The sequence below is a fragment of the Crassostrea angulata genome, chromosome 4, assembly GCF_025612915.1.
Source record: "Crassostrea angulata isolate pt1a10 chromosome 4, ASM2561291v2, whole genome shotgun sequence".
NCBI classification, from domain to species: Eukaryota; Metazoa; Mollusca; class Bivalvia; order Ostreida; family Ostreidae; genus Magallana; species Magallana angulata.
This window is the reverse complement of record NC_069114.1, coordinates 19,156,937-19,182,793: the sequence shown is the minus strand read 5'-3', so window position 1 is coordinate 19,182,793 and position 25,857 is coordinate 19,156,937. Positions and strand designations below refer to the sequence as shown.

Sequence of the window (25,857 nt, the reverse complement as noted above, 5' to 3'; positions counted from 1 at the left end):
CTGATGTGAAATATGACCCCTAACAAGTTAAGAAAAACATAGGAAAAACGGAGCTTTTTGTTCATTTTGCAGATATATAATTTTTGAAAAGTGGACCATCATAAAATATTTGTACATTTTTCATTCAATATGAAACAATCACATGAAAGACTTGACCTTTATATTTGATAGGATACTGTTCATCTTACCGAGATATGTCAAAAACAAAATTTTTGTACTTCTTTTGCGAGAATTGCAATTAATGTTTTATGCACCGATTGCTACCTTCATGGGAAAATGAATTATATATATTTTCTCAAGTCTCTTTGTTCTTTGTTTAACAATTTCTGCTGTCTTAAATATCTTAAATGATGCCAAACATTTTATAACATTTAGGAAAGGAAGATAGTAGAAATAAAAATTAACCCCCAAATTTAAGTACACAAAAAAACTTTATCACCTAATTTATAACTTTTTTAAAATAAAAGTTGATATTTTTTGTAAAGATATCTCACTCCTCACGTTTTTATTTCATTGCGCAGATGATCATTAAATTTATAATGAATATGATTTTATTTATTAAAGCATCACAGAAAGATTATTATTTCATAATTACACAATATTCATAACGAAAATTCATTTGATTTCAAGAAACTATATTTTCGTGCGTAAGTGTTTTTAGGCGAAAATGACACAAGCAATTTTATGAATTATCAATATACTTTTCTTTTAGTTATATCACATTTTAGCTCACCTGAGCTGAAAGCTCAAGTGAGCTATTCTGATCACATTTTTTCTGTCGTCCCTCCGTCCGTCCGTCCTTCTGTCTGACTGTATGTAAACTTTTCACATTTTCAACATCTTCTCAAGAACCACTAGGCTAATTTCAACCAAACTTGGCACACAGCATCCTTAGCCTAAGGGGATTCAAAGTTGTGAAAATTAAGGATCACGCCTTTTTGCAAAGGGGGATAATTTGGAATTTATGAAAAATTTTGAGAAATTTTCAAAAATCTTCTTCTCACGAACCATATATTCAGGAATGCTGAAACTTGTATGGAAGCATCCTCAGGTAGTGTAAATTCAAAGCTGTGAAAATCATGACCCCCGGGGGTAGGGTGGGGCCACCATGGGGGGGGGTCAAAGTTTAACATGTAATATGTAGAGTAAATCTTTAAAAACCTTCTTCTCAAAAACTAATCAGCCAGGAAATCTGAAACTTGTGTGGAAGCATCGTCAAGTAGTAGGGTGGGGCCACAATGGGAGCTCGAAGTTTTACATCGGAATACATAGAGTAAATCTTTAAAAATCTTCTTCTTATAAAGCTTATCAGCCAGGAAAGCTGAAACTTGTGTAGAAGCATCGTCAGGTAGTGTAGATTCGAAGTTGTGAAAATCATGATCCCCAGGGGTAGGATGGGGCCACAATGGGGGGGGGGGGTGTCAAAGTTTTACATAGGAACATATAGAGTAAATCTGTAAACATCTTCTTCTCAGAAACTAATCAGCCAGAAAAGCTGAAACTTGTGTGGAAGCATTCTCAGGTAGTGTAGATTTTACGTTGTGAAAATCATGACCCCTGGGGTATGGTGAGGCCAAAATGGGAGGTCGAAGTTTTACATCGGAATATAAAGAGTAAGTCTTTAAAAATCTTCTTCTCAGAAACTAATCAGCTAGGAAAGCTGAAACTTGTGTGGAAGCATCCTCAGGTAGTGTTGATTCAAAGTTGTAAAAATCGTAACCCCCTGGAGTAGGGTGGGGCCACAATGGGGGGGGGATTCAAAGTTTAACAAAGAAATATGTAGAGTAAATCTTTAAGAATCTTCTTCTCAGAAACTAATCAGTCAGGAAAGCTGAAACTTGTGTGGAAGTATCCTCATGTAGTGTAGATTCACAGTTGTGAAAATCATGACCCCCAGGAGTAGGGTGGGGCCACAATGGGGGTCGAAGTTTTACATCGGAATATATAAAGTAAATCTCAAAAACTCATCAGCCAGGAAAGATGAAACTTGTTTGGAAGCATCCTCAGGTAGTGTAGATTCAAAGTTTTTAAAATCATGACCCCCGGGGGTAGGGTGGGGCCAAAATGGGAGCTCGAAGATTTACATCGGAATACATAGAGTAAATCTTTAAAAATCTTCTTCTCATAAAACTAATCAGCCAGGAAAGCTGAAACTTGTGTGGAAGCATAGTCAGGCAGTGTAAATTCAAAGTTGTGAAAATCATGATCCCAAAGGGTAGGGTGGGGCCACAATGAGGGGGGTCAAAGTTTAACATAGGAATATATAGAGTAAATCTTTAAAAACCTTCTTCTCAAAAACTAATCAGCCAGGAAAGCTGAAACTTGTGTTGAAGGATCCTCAGGTAGTATATATTCGAAATTGTGAAAATCATGACCCCTGGGGGTTGCGTGGGGCCACATAGTGGGGGGTGTTAAAGTTTTACATAGGAACATATAGAGTAAATCTTTAAAATTTTCTCAGAAACTAAATAGCCAGGAAAGCTGAAACTTGTGTGGAAGCATCCTCAGGTAGTGTAGATTCAAAGCTGTGAACATAATGACACCCTGGGAGTAGGGTGGGGCCACATTGGATGGGGGGGGGGGGCAAAGTTTAACATAGAAATATGTAGAGTAAATCTTTAAAAATCTTCTTCTCAGAAACTAATCAGCCAGATGATTCTTTATAATTGTTAAGACTTTGGCCCCAGGACAACTCGTCGGCCTCACAAGAAAGTTCAGAGTTTGATGTATGTTTATATCCCATATATAAACAATTATTAAGGATCTTTTTGAGAACTGCAATACTAAACATGTGATATGACTACAAAATCATCCTGTAAGAAAAGGGACGATTGATTATAAACATAAGAGTATTCAGGGGGAAATGGATTTTATTTATACAAGATCTACAAGTATTATTGTACATTGTCTAGAGAAATTGTATTATGGCTCCATTAAGCTGATTTTATCATACCTATTGTTCCTCAGGTGAGCGATGTGGCCCATAGGCCTCTAGTTTACATTTGATAGGTTTGTAACATATTCTATAGGATCTGTGTGACATATACAAAATTAAATCTTGAGAGAGTGATACGTTTATTACAGTCCAAATAACGCGTTTAGCATTAAATCATGCAAATACCGGGGCTAGAGAAAATGTCTGATTTTTAAAGCCAAATTTTGCGAGAATTTTTCCTTCAAAGCCATATATCTAAAAATTTGACTTCGCTGATCCCTATGTTTTATCGTGTCAAAATGATACTGAATACATATCTAGGCCAACTGGATTTATCTTATTAAATTCTTAATATTCAAAAAGTTTTAATTTCAAATCTAATTGTTCTTTTTTGAGAAATTGCTTAATTTAAGTGCAAAAAGGTCACCAAAAATTTATGTACTTTCGTACAAAATGTTTTCTTAATCCCTCTATTCGGTGTGGCCATTGTGCATAATTTAAAACAACATTTGTAGAAATAAGTTTGCTTAATAAAATATACTTACAAGAAATCCTCATCAGGCTGAAATTGCATTTTAGGTGCACAAAGGTCAAATTAAATGGGCCATAAGTACGAGGGATGAATTCTGCCCCCCCCCCATTATCTATGTATTTTTTAATGTATGTTTTGTCTACATATTTCAATGATATACTTCTTAAGAAATTCTTGATACAACAGCATTGAGGAATGGGATACCTTAAACATTGCGTATAAAAACGTTTTTAACAGTTATCAGAATCATGTAAAGAACAGGGGCGCACAAGACGTTGTACATCCCCCTTTTGGAGCAATGAAGACGAAATTATTTCAATTTGAATTTGAATATTAATTATTGGCATGTATGCATTGTTTTTAGTATTAATTTCACGATGGAAGTCAATATTGTGCTTTCATTCTATAAACACGACAGTTACAGGTTTCCAAATTAAGCTGCACAGCGTTTTCTGCCATCTTTTGGATCATTTACTGTTCTAAATTGCGAAATTTAGGTATGAATGGGTCCCGATTCCATCCTAAAAGTACTTTTATTTAAAGAATAAGTTTTTATTGATTTTTATCATTGATTTATTAAAATTGAGTCTAGACCCATGATGGGTCAAATTCGTGGTTTTAACCAAAAACGTTTTACCATATTAATTATTGTCAAACAGTTAAATTTATTGACCTATACCCTAATGTGTCAATGTAGCAATGTAGTGGATAGGCAGAGGTTTGTACTCCATTTTTCTCAATTGAGAGGGTGTTCGAATCTAATAGATGGCGTTCTATTTTTAATTCATTTGCTTTTAAGTAATCATTTTTTGCTTTTTATTGGATTATGCAAAAAATATCTTATACCATTTATATAAAGACAAAATTTTACGTAATGTTCATTTTACACACAATGTCGGATAAAAATAGCGCTGATCATGCCGTAATGTATAGAAAGCAAACAAATAAGCCAAAGGAAATAAGTACCAAGTATATGTATTATTGTATAATATTTATTTGTCAGAAAGTGCAGTTCTATATTATAGATGTAAATGTCCTAATGTACACTTTCAAATGTAAAGGTTTTTTCATATGTTCATATGCCATTTCAAAATCCTGGTTACGGGGGAATTTGTCTGGCTTGTACGCTCTTGTCATTTCAGTCTTGTCAGTTTTTTAATGAATCATATGAAAGAAAAGACAGTAAAATGACTTTTTTTTACATGTGAACTTGCTTTAAAATTGACATTTTATAATTTTCATGTCTGTACAACGCTTGTCCCGCGCTATACCTTTCGGTAAGCGTGTACAAATGACTACAAAAGGGGCCGCTGACGTGTTATGGAATATTATCCTTTAATACTAACTACCATAAGTTACAAAATCACAATTTAAGAAAGAGACATTAACAATGCATTTAGTTGATCTCCCACTGCTCTCGGAGAAGAGAAGAAAGTACTGTTAGAATAATATACATATGTGTATGGCCACATTGGCCTGAACTCCTAGGCCTGACCAAAGAGCCATGAATTAAACAATTTAGGAAAAGAGCTTCGTAGACATTATAATCATGCATTTGGTTTTTAACCGAGTTTTCCGAAGAAAAAATCAGGCTATTGAAATGGTGAAAATGACGGGTGGGCGGCTACCAAAAGAGTATATATGTTGTACGGATCTCCAACGGTTTTCAAGATACATATTGGAAGTTTTCGTTTTGCAGATTAATTGCATCTACATAAAATCCAATCAGAGACGTGCATATTACTTGGATTTTGAATTTTGACACTTTTTCCGAAAAATACGTATTCATTTTTTTTTATTTTGCATAATATTACATATAAGATACCCCTTTTCTCTGGATAGGTTGTTTATCCATTAAGGGTTGACAAATCGATTATGGATACTGTTAACACAAAAGAAAACCCGGTTTGCTATCATATTGACATTTTTTTTTCTTGTTTTCAAAAACATATGAGATTGATGTAGTAAAGAAAATGATTTAATATGTTTGTAATATATGACCATATTGGCCCAAATCTAGGGCCTAAATCCCTTACCCTAGGACCATAAATTTTACAATAGGGTTTTAATCCTTTACCCTGGAACCATAAATTTCACAGTTTGAAAAAGGGCCTTATGAACATCATACCCATGCTTTATGTTCTTTTCGTCACACGTATTGAAGTAGAGAAAAAGATTTATAAAAACTTGGCATTTTTAAGATATTTGGTCACGCTAATGAGGCCCTTGACATGGAAGGGTTATAAACTTCATAATTTACATACATTTTGTCCTATAGAAGCTTCACACCAACGATGGTTCAATTGTTCAGTACATGTAGTTTAAAAAAGTTCAAAATGTAACCCTGTACTCTGAAAACATATAATTTCTAAGCGATTTTTTGTTCTTTACATACATATTTATATATTTATACAATCACTAATTAAAATTTAATCCTTTTTATTCCAATAATTTCTAATTAGAGTTTAGCGTTTTGTAATCTTTAAATATGTGTTTATTTATGCTCTTTCAAGTACATTAAAATTTAATCGATATTCATTTTAATCTAAACATTTTTTTATTCCCTTAATGTCAACTTCCGTTTTTAAGACAGATCTGTAAATGGAAATAAGAGCACCTAAAGTAAAATAGCAGCATAAATTTCCTCAGATTTGTGATTTCTTCTAAAATGGATTCTTTCCATCCGCAAATGTAAGTGCATTAAATTAGTATCCTACTTTCTTAAAGATGTAAGCAATTGGAGTACTGATTCTAATTGATGATTTGTAAATATTGTAAATAATGTCAATGAGAAACAAAAAGATAATTGTCAAATGTATACATTTCAATAACGACAGATGTGAGGGAATGCAGCACATGTCAGAGACTGTGTTTGTGGTACTGTGTCAGATAGTAGGAACCTCACAACAAGTGGCTATCAGGAGGGAGATGGCGAAAACGGAGATGTTATATAGCCAAGTCATACCTAACTCTACAGTCGCGGCGCTGTTGAGTGGAAGCTACAGAGAAGGATTCAGACTGAAGGGATCAGATATTGACTTAATGATATGGCCAAACAACCACCGAGTAATCATGGACATGTCACAGTCTGAGTATTACAACACAGCCAATACAGCCTTGATTCTCTCTGACAGTTCCGAGTGTCCACCAGGATTCACTTTTCTTCAGTTACTGTCACCATTCGCAAACAGAGAAGTCTATTCAGCATGTGAATGAATGAATGAATGAATGATCGACTCTATATATCTAGTTCTACATACAGACAGATAACATGTGTCTTAACATTACCTAATTCTACAGTACATGGACTCTGCATTAGTGGTACCCTAGCAGGACAGGACTACGATTTTGCTCAGTGTTTTGTTAGTGACTTTTGGCCTCCCTCTGTCTCCCTATGGACAGAAAGATGTCACTCATGGCCTAATCCTCAAGTTGTTGATGACATTGTCAGAAATGGATGTCACTTTGTAGCAATAGGACACCCATTAGGACCTCATGAAAATGAAGAATGGAGAACTTCTTTTTCTCGTGCAGAATATAAACTTGTGTCGTCAATGAACTACTGTCAGATTTTGACATATGGGTTGTTAAAACTTTTCTTAAAAGAAGTTCTAAACCAACAATCAGATGAAACCAGTAAAATGCTGTGCTCCTATCACATGAAGACACCAGTTTTCTGGGCAATTCAACAAAACACATTACCTCACTGGAGTCCTCAAAATCTCCTGGGTGGTTTCTGGGTCTGCTTTTAACTTCTCCTTAAATGGGTGTATGAGGGGATCTGTCCAAACTTTTTCATCCCACAAAACAACCTGTTTCTGACAAAAGTCCATGTCTCAGCACAAAACAGATTGTTCCTACAGTTACATGAATTGTACAAGAAAGGGCTGGCCTGTCTGTTACAGAAATCCTCTATCAGGTCCTTCATCATTGATATCCTGTACAACCCTAGACTTTCAATTTGTACAAATGAGAGTATGATGATGTCTGAAGTTGATTATGATGTAGAGGTGGCCTTGGAGTCCACAAATTGTTTATATGCAATTGGGAATCCATGCCATATTACCAAAACCATACACGTGATAGAACAGTTTGTGGAGTCGCCAAGTACACATTATCAAGTTGTTGTCTTACAGAAATTTACATCCTATGTCCTTCACCAAATCTCTTTTCTATTACAAAATATGTACACTTTCACAGGTTTTAATAAACAGCTGTATATTTTAGACAAAATATCCCATCACATGCGGAAATTAACAGCCAAGTTTGGGTGTATTTCTAATAGGTTGTACATTGCCATGTATTATTACAAGACACTCTATCAGATACAGCGAAGCTTTATCTGTTATAGAGATGACTAAGGTCAAGTTAGCTCAGCCATATCTGATGTATAGGGGAGCTGTAGACAGAGAGATGTATAATGAGTCTGTAGGAGGACAGTCCTGGTTAAAGATCAGACAGGCTGTAGCACAGGATATCATCCTTAATCGCGAAATTTGTTATATCAGTGAACTATTACCAGAACAACAATCTGCTCTAAAGAGCAAAACATATGTATTAACTATCCCAGTGTTTGTAATGTTACATTTCCTAAAGTTTTTGTGTTACAGACATATTGATGCGACATTATCACAAGCAGCTTTATATGAATTACAGGTCCTAGTCCACCATGCTCAGGGGATGTATGTAAATTATCTACTTTTCCCGTGTCGTTTTCTGTGATAACACTACGAATCGATTTTGTAACGTATAGCCCAATACAGTTCATCAATCACGTAGTTCGGGTGCAAGAAGGAATTTGGATAATTATACAAAAGACAATAAAGTAAAAATGTCAATTACTTAATTTATGTACATGATGTATTTGATTGAAAAATAGTTTAAATAAAATAAATATAGGAAATAAGGAATCATTTTTTAGTATTATAAGGTGATCAAATACGGTCGGGCGTGATCAAATCTATCTATTTGAATTTGATCACTCCGTCCTTATTTGATCATCTTAAAATACTCAATGATTCCTTATTTCTAAAAAAAACAGTAATTTGGGTTAAAGATCTGTTGAAAAGTCAAAAACCCATCTACATAATGAATATGTATATGTAGATTTATGTGTAAATTTCTATGCAGTTAAAAACTATGTCCAAAGTAATATCCCTATATATCTCACCTTAATCATATGTACATGATATACAGTGTAAATTAACATGCATGTACTTTGGAGAGCAGTAGGTGCTTCAAATATGGTTTATTGATTGTATCTGTTTTCTTTTTTAAGGACTTTCTTTCTTTGTAATAAATGGAATAAAAGCAGTGTGTCTTCCTTTCCTCAAGTTGTTAAATTTGGTTTGTAATTGTTGCCAATGAATTAGAATTAGCTTAAGAAAACGACATGTAGTTCGACAAGATTAATCAATTGAATACAATGTGTTTCGTTTTGGGTTTTGTTTTTAAATTGGTTTTGAAGTTCCATTTCTGTGATTTTTCTACAGCCATTTTTTCTCTATTATAAAGCCACGGGTTTAAAAAAAAACGGGGGAAAATCATTCCATTTCTGAATAGCTGAATTATGTTATATATCAGAGTGCGTTGCTTTAGTGTGGCTCGACACATCAATGCATTATTTGCTAGATTAATAAAGAATTATTTTTGAAAATTTGTTCGGTTATTTTTTTTTGGAGGGGGGGGGGTGTTATCAGAAACTGTGAACCTCGTTTCCAAGTCACTGATATTTGAAGAAATGAAATTATTATACATATAGATATCTATATCATTATGTAGCGTACATCAATCAACACTTCCTTTGTATGGATTATGCCGAATTTTAACTCTCTTTGAGAACCCATGCAAAAAAAAGCTGTTCTATGTAAACATAAACACTGTTTGCTAAACAGAGTGCCATAATGCCCACAAATCATATAGAAAACACGCTGGGCAAAAGTTAACCGGCCATGCTGAAACTCTAGCGCCAAAAGAAAAATCTTAAAATAATTTATGAACATCTTGGAAAAAAGTGGTCGATTATAAATTTCCTTTAAATCTTAATTTAACATTTTAGATTAAACAAAATTAAAAACATTTAAAATAGCAGAGCTCTTTGCAAAGCAACGAGTTTTTAAAATGTTTCGCTGCAGCGTGATGTGACGTATTACAAAATAGATAATCTAGCCATAATCTTATGTTAGAATTGTTTGTTCATGCAGGCCCTTATTATGAGATAAAATTGTTTTATGTATGCGTCAAAGTTTGGTTCATGATGATGTGTTTGTGAAATACATTTTTCGCGACATTACCAAGTTATATATACATATACAGTTACTCGAATTATAATCGAAATAATAATATTGGATATGTTTGTTTATCTATATATGGCTTATAGCGTGACGCCTAACACCTTAGTCTTAGATTAGGTGAAAATAAGGTCTTGGGTAAAGAGACCCTATCTCTTGGGGTTTCGATAGCTATCGTTTTGTTTAGGGACTGTCTGTCTCTTAAATGTTAAAATTTTAATCAATTTATTTTTGTTTTTGCGACTAACGTAATCTTAAGCGATGCTAAATGGCTTACAATTTCTGATTAGATAAACACATATTGAATGTTTTTATTAAAGAAATTAATTTTTTTTTCACAAGTGTATCGTTTCTAGCTTGTGCAATACCTCATCTAGTTAATATCATTATATCAGAAATTCCTTTTAAGTTCCGTTTTAATATAAAAATATCACGTAAAAATATTTTACTTGTTAAATCTTCCTTTTTTAATTTAAGATTAAGCCGATTAAACTTTCGTAGTTGTCCGTTTCGAGTTTTAGCGGCATCCGGTAGATTCCCAGCCATCGCACGGATTTGGAACAAATACTCTTGCGGGAAATGGCATGCTCGATTTTGTGTTCACTATTCTTTAATTAAATCATTTGAAAACAATCTTTGATTTACAAAATTTATGCACATGCTGCGAAGCTATATTTTGTCGTTACTTTACATTTGTATCTGCAACAAATAACCCAGGTCTACACGAGTGAGATCAGCAACCGATGCACAAGTATGGTGACATACTTTTGCTCATTGCTCAACATGTCATTTTTCTATCAAATATGTGTCGACATGCGAGATAAATAAAAACATGCTCAGGTGCAGAAATTGGGGGGGGGGGGTAGTTGAATAAAATATATGTATGCATTCGGGGTTCTTTTCACAGGAATAGGCAACAAAGCAACAATTTAAATGGTTGTACAGGTGTCAAAGCATTTGTTAGTAGGTATTATCGTTACGGTATTAATACGAAAAAAAAAACAAAAACAGAGAATTTAAGAAAGTTTATTGGTGACTAAAATGCCACAGCGATATTTAATAGCAAGTTGACTAAAACGACACAAAGATAATCCACAAGCAGGTGAGATAAACGCCAGAACGATATTCAATAGTTAGGTGACTAAAACGCCACAAGTAAGATCCATAGCCAGGTGACTAAAACACCACAAGTAAGATTCATATCCAGGTCATTTAAACGCCACATAATTTACTGAATGTCTTGGAACTTCAGCATCAAGAAATCTCTCGGATCTCCACGGCCAAACGTATTCTTCAGAGACATTGTAAGTCTTCGGAAGCAACACGGACTAAAACCATTTTTTGTCACGTGACTTTTGAGTTTTGTTCTGTCTTCTGACTTTGGTTCGCCTGTTTTCATTCTCTCTAAATTTCGTTGAAATCGTTTGATCTGCAAGATGGAGAAAAATCTAATTATTAAACATTTTTTACAATGTTGTTAAAAACAATGAGGTAGGAATGAAGAAAAAAAACGTTGGTGTTGACAAAACTTGTTTACAACGGAACATTTCGGTCTAGATCTTATTCAAAATTAGTGAAGTTGAACACCATGAAATACTTACGTTAAAAACTGTTTCGTTGCTGTTATGAAGAATTCTTTCGTATTTCTCAGCTATGTTTGCCTTATCTGTAGGAGTAAAACAAACATGAATAAAAGATGGAGAACAAACTACGTATATCTAATAAAGATTTTGTTAATTATAACAATCAATATAATGAATGCCAAATAAGAACTATATACATAATGTTGCATACCGCTGTTGACCAGGGACAGGAGGTGCTGTCCCCACATTCTCTGGAGTGTGGTCAAGTCGGTCTCAGTTATTGTGTTTTTCTTCAACGCCTCCATGAACAGATAGCCATACAGAACGTACTTCTTCTGTTGGTCTGAAATAAAAAAAATATAAATAAACAATTAATTGAAATAACCATGGATCATCATTTAAGAAAAAAGTAAACGAAATTTATTTATTGGATTAGAATTCATGCTTTGTACATTTACATATTTTGTAAGTAATCAAGATTAATGGAATAAATTGTGAGTTTCATTTAGTACATTTACATACCAGCAACATCTTTGTCCTTAGAGTAAGAGAATCTACCAGTTTCTCTGAAATTCTCTTCTCCGAACAGAAACATCAATAGCTGCAGAATTTGTGTTCTCTGAAAACAAAACAGTTCAAAACTGAAGTCCACAAACCAGAAATTTAGATTTTGTGACGAGACTTGTACATGTATATAATCTATAAAGATATTAAATCTACCAAAACAAAAATAAACAGGATATGAAAAGCAAACACATCACCGGCGTCATTGTCCGTGTGTTTGTAGTGGACACATATTCCATCAGGAGTGAACGCAATCGAGTCTCGAATTCAGCTTTTTCCATATTGACAAATCAATCTAGCTTCGCAAACAATTTTCCAACAAGAGTTTGTGTTTTTGGTGTCAATTGAAAACGATAATAGCTTGCAACGTTTGTGACATCCTTACATTATGATGCGTTGCAAGACGACGTCACGAATGCAGAGAAAAAGAAAACCAAAAAGGTTATTCTCCGAATTGCAAGTTAATTTTTATGTTTATGGCAAGCGCAGTAAGTAATTAGTTAATTGGACCAGCTACTGGCTAAAATAATATTGAAATTGTTTTTTGGATTCAATATATTATGTTTCAATCACGAAGTTCAATTTCAAATGCACGTGGTTGGTCATGTGATACAATGCGAATGGTTCATGAAAAATATTAACGAATTTGATGTTGCCGATGTTCACTTGTTTATGTATGCTTGAGACACATCATTACACGGACGTTAATTTATTTATTTAATTTCAAACGGATATACATAACAATCTTACGGATAATGAAAACATCACCAACCATTGTAAATATCATACGTGTATTTGGTGCAAAATGGTTATTTTGGCAGCAATCTTAAATATCATACTAAGCACTTAAGGTTTTATAGGCTATGCGAATTACTATAGATATATTGGAGCTTGTTTCAAGGGCATAGCGGCCACATATATAGGTCTTTCTTGGTGCTATGATCTTGAGAACAGCCGTCTCTGTGTAAGGCTAATCTGTATTTCGGTATTTACTGCTTAGACCTCTTAGAATCCATTTAACCGTACTCACTGTACTTTAACAGTCCATAATTGATGGTATTAAGCAATATGAAATGTACGGAATCAAAGGTACCATTAGGCTGAGGAGAAAAAGGGGGAGGGGTACCAAGGCCAACACATGCATTTCTTTTAGTCATATGGGAATTTATTTCATGAAAGATACATATAATGTTATACATGTAATTATCACAGAAGCATTTTGTCTTTATTCTTTTAAGAGATATAACTCATAAACTAAACAAAACAAGCAAAAAATTGGACATAGGCACCAGGTGTATTTTAATAATAGTACATCTACATGTACATAGCTCTGAATAAATACATATGCATGTGTTCATGAATTCGTTATAAAAGTGTTAAAATATCCAATTATTCACCTTTACGGGACTCAAAATCAGTTCGCTATATCTGAAAATGTTAAACATGTATCCAGATTCATTATAACCGTAAACTTTTGTAAAGGTTTATTAAGAATTTTACCAGGGACTCGATCAGTGTCAGCCATTTTGTAATTGCTATTCCACCTTAATGTAATTATAATAAACAAGACTTTATGGTATGTTTTTATTGCAATAATTGTCACAAATTGGAACAGTTTACAAGGTTGTTGTTGTATTCTAGCAAATTAAAATTGTAAAAAAAAATAGATTTAAGTTTTTTTTAATAATTCATTAAACATACCGGTAACCAGTTTATTGTCAGTGCATGATGATAAACTCCAAAAGAATTTTTGTTTATTTTTTTTCCTCCTTTTATTTGCAATGTGCATGAATCAAAACTAGAGGTACTGTGAGCAAAGCTCACAAATGATACATCCCGCTAAAAAAAAATCACTCAAGTCTGGTGGAAAATATGAATAGATGAACTATAATGCTGTGTCTGATTAAGATTGAATGGAGTTTAATCCTTGCCAGTGATGCATTCTGCCACAATAAGAAGACTGTGATACAGACCTTGTATATTATTGTCCAACAATCAATATTTCCCACAGCTTTGATATATATTTCTGGTGGAGAACCGAGTGAAGAGGACAATCAAAGACAAGTGTCCAAGGATGGAATTATTGAACCCCCTGCATGTACATGAATATTCATTAGTTTCTCTTCAAAACGGGTTTTTTAAGTTATGAATTATTGATTGAATTTTTTTTGTAGGTATTACCGGTATTATGTTATACAGTCTTACCAAAAAGACAGGTACGCAAAGAAGCTGTAATATACATACATTTTATAATAATGTATATTAAAGGAGTTAACAAAGTTATTGAATTGAATAACATGGTTGTTTTTTTTATTAGGAAAGTTCTCGCAACTTACATGGTTCCAGCCTTATATTACACTCTTTTACTATGGAACACAGATACATTTGTGTTCAAATATGTCATTACCTTTGTTACGTGGACATACATTTATTATTTCAATCTTATTTTGACATGTGTATTTATATCAAAGGAGTGAATGAAATTGTAATCTCATTGTACAGTGAACAGTGTAAAAGGAGTTCTTTGATTGAGTTCATGTATATCATATGCTAAAATTTGTTTTACTGTTTCATAAAATGCATTAAAACCTAGCAATGTTCAATTTTCATGTTATCAATAAATACCTGTTACTCTTTTACCATTCTTTTCATTAAAATGTGAAATTTTTAAAGTTGAAATTAAATATGGCCTGTAGTAAGCTAAAAAAAAAACCCCATAAATGTCGGAATTCATGTTTCATTTTGCAGGTACATTATCTTTGAAAAATGGACCATCATAAAATATAAAAAATGTTTAATGTTCAGATTGCTACCTTCATCGGTCAGTAACATACTTTCTTAAGTATCTTTGTTTAATAATTTTTGCTGTCTTTAATATATTTAATGATGCCAAACATAGATGTTTTATAAAATTTAGGAAAGGAAGACAGCAGAAAAAATTAACATCAAATTAGAGTACCAAAAAAAGCTATATACACCTAATTTATGATAGTTGTTTTTTTTTTAAATATAAGTTGATATTTTTAAATTAAAATTTGTTAAACAATGCATATACATGTAAAAAAGGTTTTAAAAATTATAACAGTTATCAGATTCTTATAGATTTCAGTCTTGTCTGTTTTTATATGAACCGCCCAGTAAGCGGCTACAAATGACTGATCGTAGAAAAGGTGCCGCTGACATGTGTTATGGAATCTCATCATTTTTATACGTAACTACTATAAGTTACAAAATCAAAATTTAAGAAGTATACATTGTGGACATAATAACAATGCATTCAGTTGATCTACCCCTTGCTCTCGGAATAGAGAAGAAAGTATTGTTAGAATAATATACATGTTCATGTATGGCCATATTGGCCTGAACCCCTGACCCAGGAGCCATGAATTTTGCAATTTAGGAAAAGGGCTTCATAGACATCATAATCATGCATTTGGTTTTTAACCAGGTTTTCCAAAGAAAAGATCCGGATACTTGTATTGAAATGATGAAAATGGCAGAAAAATAGTAGAAGAGTCTAAAACATTTGTAAAACATGACCATATTGGCCCCACGCTAGGGCCTAAACCCCTTACCCTGGAACCATAAATTTCACAGTTTAGAAACATGAGCATTATACCCATGCATTAGGTTTTTCTCCCACACATGCAGAAGTAGCGAAATTTTTGTTGTTGAAAACCTGGCTTTTTTAGGATATATGGTCACGCCCATAAGGCCCCTGACAGGGAAGGTTTATAAACTTAAAAATTTACCTACATCTTGCACTATAGAAGCTTAATACTAAAGATGGTTGCAGTTGGCCCTGTACATAAATTTTAAAAAAGTTCAAATTGTAACGTTGTCACCTGAATGACACGACGATGGATAGAGACCAAAGGCAAAGGTCACCTGAGTGAGAATAAAACAACGTAAAAATTATTACTTTTTCTTTAAAATTAGAATTGACATACTTTAATTTGGATTTTTCTTTACATTGTAGTCTGAACAATTCACAACCTAGTCTGAACAAGTCTAGTCTGAAATTAATTCTTAAAAGGAAGGACATAACTGAAGGAATATGAATCGAATCCTATGGTCAGCTCTTACTCTGAAAACCATTATTTCTAATTGGAGTTTAGCGGGTTTTTTTATTCTTTACATATATGTACATTTATACATTCAATTACATCAAAATTTAATCCAAACATTTTTTATTTCCTTAAATGTCAAACTTCCGTTTTCAAGACAGAGTTGTATATGAAAATAACACGATTCATTTCCTCAGATGTTTTAATTTTTTCAACATGGAGTCTTTCCTCCCACAAATGTAAGTGCATTAAATTGGTATCTTACTTTATAAAAAAAATTTAAGCAATAGAACTACTTCTTCCAGTTGATGTTTTGTAGATATTGTGAATAATGTGAATGAAAAACAAAAAAGATAAGTTTCCAATATATACATTTCAATAACTACAGATGTGAGGGATTGCAGCACATGTCAGAGACTGTGTTTGTGGTACTGTGTCAGATAGTGGGGACCTCACAACAAGTGACCATGAGGAGGGAGATGGTGGACATCTGGGAGATGATCGATAGACGAATCACACATCACAGTACATTCACGATTATGGTTAGTGGAAGCCATAGAGAAGGATTTAGACTGAAGGGATCAGATATTGACTTTATGCACTGGCAAAACAACCACCGAGTGATCATGGACGTGTCTCAGTCTGAGTATTACAACACAGCCAATACAGCCTTGATTCTCTCTGAGAGTTCTGAGAGTCCACCAGGATTCATTTTACTTCAGTTACTGACACCATTTGCTCACACACCCGCCCTTTCAGCATGTGTCAGAATGAATAACAGACTCTATATATCTAGTTCTCTTTACAGAGAGTTAACTTTTTCCTCAATAGATCCTAATTCTACAGTACATGGACCCTGCTGTAGTGGTAACATAGAAGGACAGGAATACGACAATGCTCACTGTTTTGTTAGTGACTTTTGGCCTCCCTCTGTCTCCCTATGGACAGACAGATGTCACTCATGGCCTAATCCTCAAGTTGTTGATGACATTGTCAGAAATGGATGTCATTTTGTAGCAATAGGACACCCATTAGGACCTCATGAAAATGAAGAATGGAGAATTTCTTTTTCTCGTGCAGAATATAAACTTGTGTCGTCAATGAACCACTGTCAGTTTTTGACATATGGGTTGTTAAAACTTTTCTTAAAAGAAGTTCTAAACCAACAGTCAGATGAAACCAGTAAACTGCTGTGCTCCTATCACATGAAGACAACAGTTTTCTGGACAATTCAACAAAACACATTACCTCACTGGAGTCCACAAAATCTCCTGGGTGGTTTCTGGCTCTGCTTTAAACTCCTCCTTAAATGGGTGTATAAGGGGATCTGTCCAAACTTTTTCATCCCACAAAACAACCTGTTTCTGACAAAGATCCATGGCTCAGCACAAAACATATTGTTCTTACAGTTACATGAATTGTACAAGAAAGGTCTGGCATGTCTGTTACAGAGTTCCTCTATCAGGTCCTACATCATTGATATCCTGTACAATCCTAGACTTTCTATTTGTACAAATGAGAGTATGATGATGTCCGAAGTTGATTATGATGAAGAAGTGGCCTTTGAGTCCTTAAAATGTGTACATGCAATTGTGAATCCACGCCATATTACCAAAACCATACACATATTAGAACAGATTGTAGAGTCGCCAATGACACAATATCAAGTTTTGGTCTTACAGAAATTTACATCCTATGTCCTTCACCGAACCTCTTTTCTCTTACAAAATATGTACACATTCGCAGGTGTCAATAAACAGCTGTATATTGTAGACAAAATTTCCTGTCACATGCTGAAATTAACAGCCAAGTTTGGGTGTATTTCTGATATGTTGTACATTGCCATGTATTATTACAAGACACTCAGATACAGAGAAGCTTTATCTGTTTTAGAGATGACAAAGGTCAAGTTAGCTCAGCCTTTTCTGATTTATGGGGGAGTCGTAGACAGAGAGAGGTATAATGAGTCTGTAGGAGGACGGTCCTGGTCTACAAAGATGAGACAGGCTGTAGCACAGGATATCATACTTAAATCCGAAATCTGTTATATCAATGAACTATTACCAGAGCAAAAGTGTATACAGAAAAGATGGAATATATTAGATATTCCAGTGTTTGTAATGTTACATTTCCTAAAGTTTTTGTGTTACAGACACATTGATACGACATTATCACAAGCAGCTCTAGATGAGTTACAGGTCCTAGTCCACCATGATCAGGGGATATATGTACCAGATCTGTCGCGAGACATCTCCTGGGAAATCCTTGGCATCTGTCAACAAATGACAGGGAACCTTCAGGCTGCTCTTTACTCGTATCAACAATCACTCACACAGTATCCACTCCACAGGATACAAACTGTTACACAGAGGAGAATACATGAGGTGGTCCAGTCAACACAACACCAATAAATATTTATATTTTCACGTGTCGTTGTCTGTGATTTAACACTACGAATCGATTTTGTAACGTATAGCCCAATACAGTTCATCAATCACGTAGTTCGGGTGCAAGAAGGGGTTTGGATAATTATACAAACTAAGAAAAAGTGAAAATGTCAATTACTTAATATTTGATTGAAAAATAGTTTAAATAATATAAATATAGGTAGTAAGGAATCATTTATGAGTATTATAAGGTGATCAAATAACGTTCGGGATGATCGAATCTATCATAAAGCCCCTTTAGGCGTTATTTGAATTTGATCATTCCGGCCTTATTTGATCATCATAAAATACTCAATGATTCCTTATTTCTAAAATTAGTCAGTAATTTGGATGAAAGATATGTTATAGAGTCAAAAATCCATCTACAAAACCAATATGTATATGTAGACTTAAGCGTAGATTTCCATGCAGTTAAAATTATGTGCAAAGTAATATCCCTAAATATCTCTCTCTCATTAATCATATGTACATGATATACAGTATATAAAAACATACATACATGTACGTTGGAGTGCAGTGCTTCAAATATGGTATTTTTATTGTATTTGTATTCTTTTTTAAGAACTTTCTTTCTTTGTAATATATGGAATAAAAGCAGTGTGTCTTGTTAAATTTGGTTTGTAATTGTTACCAATGAGTTAGAATTAGCTGAAGAAAACGACGTGAAGTTCGACAAGATAAATCAATTTAATAACATGTGATCCGTTTTTGTGTTTAATTGGTTTTGATGTTCGATTTCTGTGATTTTTCTAGAGCCAATATTTCTCAATTATAAAAATCATTCCATATCTGAATAGCTGAATTCAGTCATATATCACAGTGCGTTGCTTTAGTGTGGCTCGACACATCAATGCATTATTTGCTAGATTAATAAAGAATCATTTTTGAAAATTTGTTGTTGTTGGGTTTTTTTTTTGGGGGGGGGGTACTTTTTTTTTTATCAGAAACCGGAAACATTGTTTTAAAGTCACTGAATGTTTGAGTAAATGAAATTATTATACATATAGATATCTGTATCCTTATGTAGCGTACATTAATCAACACTTTTATTGTGTGATTTATGCCGAATTTTAACTCTCTTTGAGAACCTGTGCGAAAAATACCTGTTCTATGTAAAAATAAACACTGTTTGCCAAACAGACTGCCATAAAGCCCACAAATCATACAGAAAACCCGCTGGGCAAATGTTAACCGGCCATGGTGAAACTCTAGCGCCGAAAGTATCGGAGAAAAAATCCTAAAATAATCTTTGAACACCTTGGAAGAAAGTGGTGACGGTAAATTTCCGGTAAAGATCATATTAAATCTTAATTTAACAGTTTAGATTAAACAAAATTAAAAACATTTAAAATAGCAGAGCTCCTTGCAAAGCAACGAGTTTTTAAGGTCTTTCGTTGCAGCCTAATGTGACGCATTACAAAGAGATAATCTGGCCACGATCCTATATTAGAGGTTTGTTCATGTAGGCCCTGATTATGAGATAGTTTATAGTTTATTACAGTAACTATATGAGATACAATTGTTTTCGGTATATGTCAGAATGTGATTCATGATGATGTGTTTGTGAAATACAATTTTCGAGACAAAGCCAAGTGATGTATGTATAAACATATACAGTTACTCGATATATTATCGAAATAATGATATAGGATATTTTTGTATTATATAGCTTATAGTGTTTGACGCCTAACACCTAAGTCGTAGATTAAGTGAAAATAAAGTCTTGGGTCAAGAGATCTTAACTGTTGGGGTTTCGATAGCTTTTGTTTTGTCTAGGGACTGTCTGTCTCTAAAATGTTAAAATTTCAATCAATTTATTTCTGTTTGTGCGACTATCTTGTTCTTGAGCGATGCTAAATGGCTTACAATTTCTGATTAAATAAACAAACATTGAAAGTTTTTATGAAAGAAATTAATTTTTTTTTCACAAGTGTCTCGTTTCTAGCTTGTTCAATACCTTATCTAATACATGTAAATATTATTATATCAGAAATTCCTTTTTAAGTTCCGTTTTCTTCGAAAGCTTCATCATATAAATGAATGAAAATATCACGTTAAAATATTTTACTTGTTAAATCTTCTTTTTTATTTTAAAGATTAAGCCGATTAGACTTTCGTAGTTTTTCCCGTTTCGAGTTTTAGCGGCATCCGGTAGATTCCCAGCCATCGCACGGATTTGGAACAAATACTCTTTCGGGAAATGACATGCTCGATTTTGTGTTTACTATTCTTTAATTAAACTAGACTTTGACCCGTGCGTGCACAGGTTGACATTGTATATGATATTGGACATTTACGAAATAGATACATCGACACACCGTATTGTTGCCATTTACATAATTAAGCTTTAAGCCTACATTGCATTGAAAATAACAGTCAAATTATTCATAATAAATCATTCTTATTAAGGCTATAATCAAATGCCTTTCATCTAAAAAAATTTAACTCATATTAATGAAGACATCAACACTTTCTCCAGTAACGTTTTTCAATCGCTTCGAGTTGGCATTCGGAACTCTCGGGATTTTTCATATTAAATGCACTGAGTTAGAGTTATCTCCCATACTTCCTTTGATGAACAGAATATATATATGACAAATTTTCAATGAAAATTTACACGTATTTGTAATATCGTTTCTGAGTTTATCCATGCAAATGTGATATTGTGGAAACAACACTAAAGAGCATCCCGTGATTTAGCGTGAATGTAACGCGCATGCGCAATATTGTAAAATCCGAGAAATCCATATGATTTCCGGATTTTTTAAAGGAATTTTCGTTAATTATTAATTAGCGAAGCTTGATTGAGAAAAATGAACACAAATTGGTAATCTTCAAATGCCAATATTGTTTAGAATGTATAGATCAAATGACAGTACTCTTCCGATTTCTCAGTATAAAAGCCCAAAAATTCGAGTCTATTATAATTTAAATATAGCAGTATATATAGATTCTTTGAAAACAATCTTTGATTTATACAAAATTTATGCACACACTGCGAAACTTTATTTTGTTGTTACTTTACATTTGTATCCGCAACAAGTAACCCAGGTCTACACTAGCGAGATCCGAAACCGTTGCATAACCATTCCGTCATTAAATCAAAGTACTGAGAGTACTGAAAGACGGGGTCTTGAAAGATTGAATTTGTAATTGTCCTTGATTTCCTCGAATATGCTTGCAAAATTTATGAGTTTTGAATTAGTTGTTACAATCTATGTTAATTCGGCTTTTTTGCAATTGTCTGATACTTTGTCTAAATTTTACTCAATCCCGGCCTTCATAATTGAAGAAAATTGACACAATGGTATATTATGTAAAATAAGACCCCAAGGAATTTTTTTTAAAAATTACTACTAACCGGGAAAATCAAACAACTATATCAAAGTAGATAATTTTAATCATTAGATTTATTCAATTTTGTGATCCAAGGGAAAATCCACAGGTCGGATGGTATCCGTAATAAAAGTTTTATGAAAACCCCGAAAACTCTAAAACTGCTGAATTAACAAATAAAGTGAACATCTGTATACCGATAACAAACACAGGCACCTGACGTTAGAAATATTTTTTTACAATAAGATTCCAAGAACTTTGACAATAAGAAGATTTGTCACGGTCGCCATTTTGATTTTTAAGACCGACTTATCTGACACGATTTTCTTCATTTGCGATTCATGCAAAATTAATAGGTAAAAATAAATCCGTTCGCCACTTACTACTTTTTGTGTAAACTCGTGTATCACCTACACGAATTACGATACAACCGTTCCTTTCATTAAAAACCATACTCCGAAAATCAGAGACATATATAACAGAGATTGTCAACTCCGCCGTTAGCGTGTAAATGTTACGGGACCAACCTTACTTTGAGAACCACAAGTGCAACAACAATCTTGTATAAGTCATTAAATTTGAACCTGATAGTGAACATGAACATGAACCTGTAAATATTTCAGCATGTTTATTTATGAAATATTTACAAACTCTTTATTTAGTTTTTAAATTACTTTTTTAAAACTTATTGACTTTTCTCAAAGTAATGGTAATGCATTACTTTACTCATGTAATGGTAATGTAATGCATAACTTCAAAGAAAATTAAGCAATGGTAATTTAATGCCCTAATTCATGAAGTAATGGTATTGTAATGCATTATTTTACAATGTAATTCACCCCAAGCCTGATTCCAACTAAGCCGGAAAACATGAACATTAACATTTAACTTGGTTCTTCAATCGATAAGATTGTATATATGATATGATGTATGAGTCTTCTAAAATGTATAATCTATTATAGATTTTGCTTACAATGCATTGTTTAAAATTTAAATTCAGTTTAATCAACTAAAGAGCCAACGAAAGAGAAGGCAAATTAAGACTTGTTTTTATTTTCTTTGTACAAAATTCATTTAGAGACGAACAGCATTTTTTTAAAGGATATATGGTCACGCCCATGACGCCCTTGACATGGAAGGGTTATAAGCTTCATAATTTACATACATCTTGTCATATAGAAGCTTCACACCAACGATGGTCAATTGTAGTTAAAGAAAAGTTCAACATGTAACGTTGTTATATGAATGATGGATAAAGACCAATGGCAAAAGGTCACCTGAGTGAGAATAAACAACTCAAAATATTAATACTGGTTTTTTAAAAATTAGAACTGCATATTTTAATTTGATTTTTTTTTTACCATTCTTGTCTGAACATTTCATAATCATTGAAATTATTTCATTGCATTAAATCAGGAAGGACAACTATGAATTATAAGGTCATCATTTACTCTGAAAACATATACTGTAATTTCTGATTGGGTTTTGCGTTTTTGTATTCTTTACAAATGTGTTTATTCATACAATTTCATATACATTAAAATTTAATCCTATGTAATCCAAACATTTTTTATTTCCTTAAATGTCAAGCTTCCGTTTTCAAGAGAGAGTTGTAGATGAAAATAAAACCATTAATTTCCTCAGATTTTTTTCTTCTTTGAACATGGAGTCTTTCCTCTCACAAATGTAAGTGTATTAAATTGGTATCTTAGTTTATTAAAGATGTAGGCAATACGAGTATTTCTTCTATTTGATGAGTTTTAAATATTGTGAATAATGTAAATGAGAAACAAAATGATAACTTTCCAATATATACATTTCAATAACGACAGGTGTGAGGGATTGCAGCACATGTCAGAGTGCGTGTTTGTGGTACTGTGTCATATAGTGGGGACCTCACGCCAAGTGACCATCAGAAGGGAGATGGCGGACATCTCGGAGAAGATCGGTAGACGAATCACACATAACACTAAGTCGATGTTGAGTGGAAGCTATAGAGAAGGATTTAGACTGAAGGGATCAGATTATGACCGTATGCACTGGCCAAACAACCACCGAGTGATCATGGACGTGTCTCAGTCTGAGTATTACAATACAACCAATACAGCCTTGATTCTCTCTGAGAGTTCTGAGAGTCCACCAGGATTCACTTTACTAAGGTTTCTTTCACCATTCGCTGACCCACTCGTCTTTTCAGCATTTGTCAGAATGAACAATAGACTCTATATATCTAGTTCTTTATACAGAGAGAAAGCTTGTTCCTCACTGGTTCTTAATTCTACAGTACATGGACCCTGCAGTAGTGGTAACATAGCAGGACAGGAATACGACGATGCTCACTGTTTTGTTAGTGACTTTTGGCCTCCCTCTGTTTCCCTATGGACAAACAGATGTCACTCATGGCCTAATCCTCAAGTTGTTGATGACATTGTCAGAAATGGATGTCATTTTGTAGCAATAGGACACCCATTAGGACCTCATGAAAATGAAGAATGGAGAATTTCTTTTTCTCGTGCAGAATATAAACTTGTGTCGTCAATGAACCACTGTCAGTTTTTGACATATGGTTTGTTAAAACTTTTCTTAAAAGAAGTTCTAAACCAACAATCAGATGAAACCAGTCAACTGCTGTGCTCCTATCACATGAAGACAACAGTTTTCTGGACAATTCAACAAAACGCTTTACCTCACTGGAGTCCATAAAATCTCCTAGGTGGTTTCTGGCTCTGCTTTAAACTCCTCCTTAAATGGGTGTATAAGGGGATCTGTCCAAACTTTTTCATCCCACAAAACAACCTGTTTCTGACAAAGGTCCATGGCTCAGCACAAAACATATTGTTCCTACAGTTACATGAATTGTACAAGAAAGGTCTGGCCTGTCTGTTACAGAGTTCCTCTATCAGGTCCTACATCATTGATATCCTGTACAATCCTAGACTTTCAATTGGTACAAATGAGAGTATGATGATGTCTGAAGTTGATTATGATGAAGATGTGACCTTGGAGTCCACAGGTTGTTTATATGTAATTGGGAATCCACGCCATATTACCAAAACCATACACATGATAGAACAGTTTGTGGAGTCGCCAATGACACATTATCAAGTTGTGGTCTTACAGAAATATACATCCTTTGTCCTTCACCAAATCTCTTTTCTCTTACAAAATATGTACACTTTCACAGGTTTCAATAAACAGTTGTATATTGTAGACAAAAAATCCTATCATATGCTGAAATTAACAGCCAAGTTCGGGTGTATTTCTGATATGTTGTACATTGCCATGTATTACAAGACACTCAGATACAGCGAAGCTTTATCTGTTATAGAGATGGCAAAGGTCAAGTTAGCTCAGCCTTATCTGATATATAGGGGAGTCGTAGACAGAGACAGGTATAATGAGTCTGTAGGAGGACGGTCCTGGTCTACAAAGAGCAGACAGGCTGTAGCACAGGATATCATCCTTAATCGCGACATCTGTTATATCAGTGAACTATTACCAGAACAACAATCTGCTCTAAAGACCAAAATATATGTATTAACGATCCCAGTGTTTGTAATGTTACATTTTCTAAAGTTTTTGTGTTACAGACACATTGATACGACATTATCACAAGCAGCTTTAAATGAATTACAGGTCCTAGTCCACCATGATCAGGGGATGTATGTACATTATCTACTCAGAGACATCTCCTGGGAAATCCTGGGGATCTGTCAACAGATAACAGGGAACCTTCAGGCTGCTCTATACTCGTATCAAAAATCACTCACACAGTGTCAAATCCACAGGATACAAACTGCTACACAGAGGAGAATACATGATGTAGTCCAGTCAACACTACACCAGTAAATATTTACATTTTCCCGTGTCGTTATAACATATAGCCCAATACAGTTCATCAATCACGTGGTTCGGGTGCAAGAAGGAGTTTGGATAATTATACAAAATAAAATAAAGTGAAAATGTCAATTACTTAATATTTGATAACGTTTGGGCATGATCGAATCTATCACAAAGCCCCTTGGGCTTCATTAGATTTGATCACCCCGGCCTTATTTGATCATCTTACATGTAGAATACTCAAGGAATGATTCCTTATTTCT

At 33.8% G+C, this 25,857-nt stretch overlaps 2 protein-coding genes and 2 pseudogenes across 2 annotated transcripts; 3 read left to right on the top strand and 1 right to left on the bottom strand.

Annotated features, from left to right (window-relative positions):
* The first annotated feature begins 6,105 nt into the window (after positions 1–6,105).
* On the top strand, positions 6,106–8,189 carry LOC128182139 (uncharacterized; annotated as a pseudogene).
* A 2,743-nt stretch (positions 8,190–10,932) lies between these two features.
* LOC128180343 (uncharacterized) lies at positions 10,933–12,409 on the bottom strand. Its single transcript, XM_052848374.1, has 5 exons — positions 12,102–12,409; positions 11,863–11,959; positions 11,552–11,683; positions 11,359–11,423; positions 10,933–11,186 (listed from the first exon to the last, which is right to left on the bottom strand). The coding sequence occupies exons 1-5, from the start codon at positions 12,183–12,185 to the stop codon at positions 10,986–10,988; spliced, it is 579 nt and encodes a 192-aa protein (XP_052704334.1). The 5' UTR covers positions 12,186–12,409; the 3' UTR covers positions 10,933–10,985.
* Positions 12,410–16,106: 3,697 nt separating this feature from the next.
* On the top strand, positions 16,107–18,382 carry LOC128180339 (uncharacterized). The gene is made up of 2 exons (XM_052848371.1): positions 16,107–16,210; positions 16,360–18,382. The coding sequence occupies exons 1-2, from the start codon at positions 16,107–16,109 to the stop codon at positions 18,380–18,382; spliced, it is 2,127 nt and encodes a 708-aa protein (XP_052704331.1).
* A 4,954-nt stretch (positions 18,383–23,336) lies between these two features.
* Positions 23,337–25,603, top strand: LOC128180340 (uncharacterized; annotated as a pseudogene).
* Positions 25,604–25,857: the final 254 nt, after the last annotated feature.

Coding starts and splice junctions, on each gene's coding strand:
- LOC128180343 (XM_052848374.1), bottom strand. CDS start 12,185: ATGGAAAAAGCTGAATTCGAGACTCGATTGCGTTCACTCCTGATGGAA. Junction 11,960..12,101: donor ACACACGGACAATGACGCCG/GTGATGTGTTTG, acceptor TTTTGTTTTCAG/AGAACACAAATTCTGCAGCT. Junction 11,187..11,358: donor GCAACGAAACAGTTTTTAAC/GTAAGTATTTCA, acceptor TCCATCTTGCAG/ATCAAACGATTTCAACGAAA.
- LOC128180339 (XM_052848371.1), top strand. CDS start 16,107: ATGTCAAACTTCCGTTTTCAAGACAGAGTTGTATATGAAAATAACACG. Junction 16,211..16,359: donor GAGTCTTTCCTCCCACAAAT/GTAAGTGCATTA, acceptor CAATAACTACAG/ATGTGAGGGATTGCAGCACA.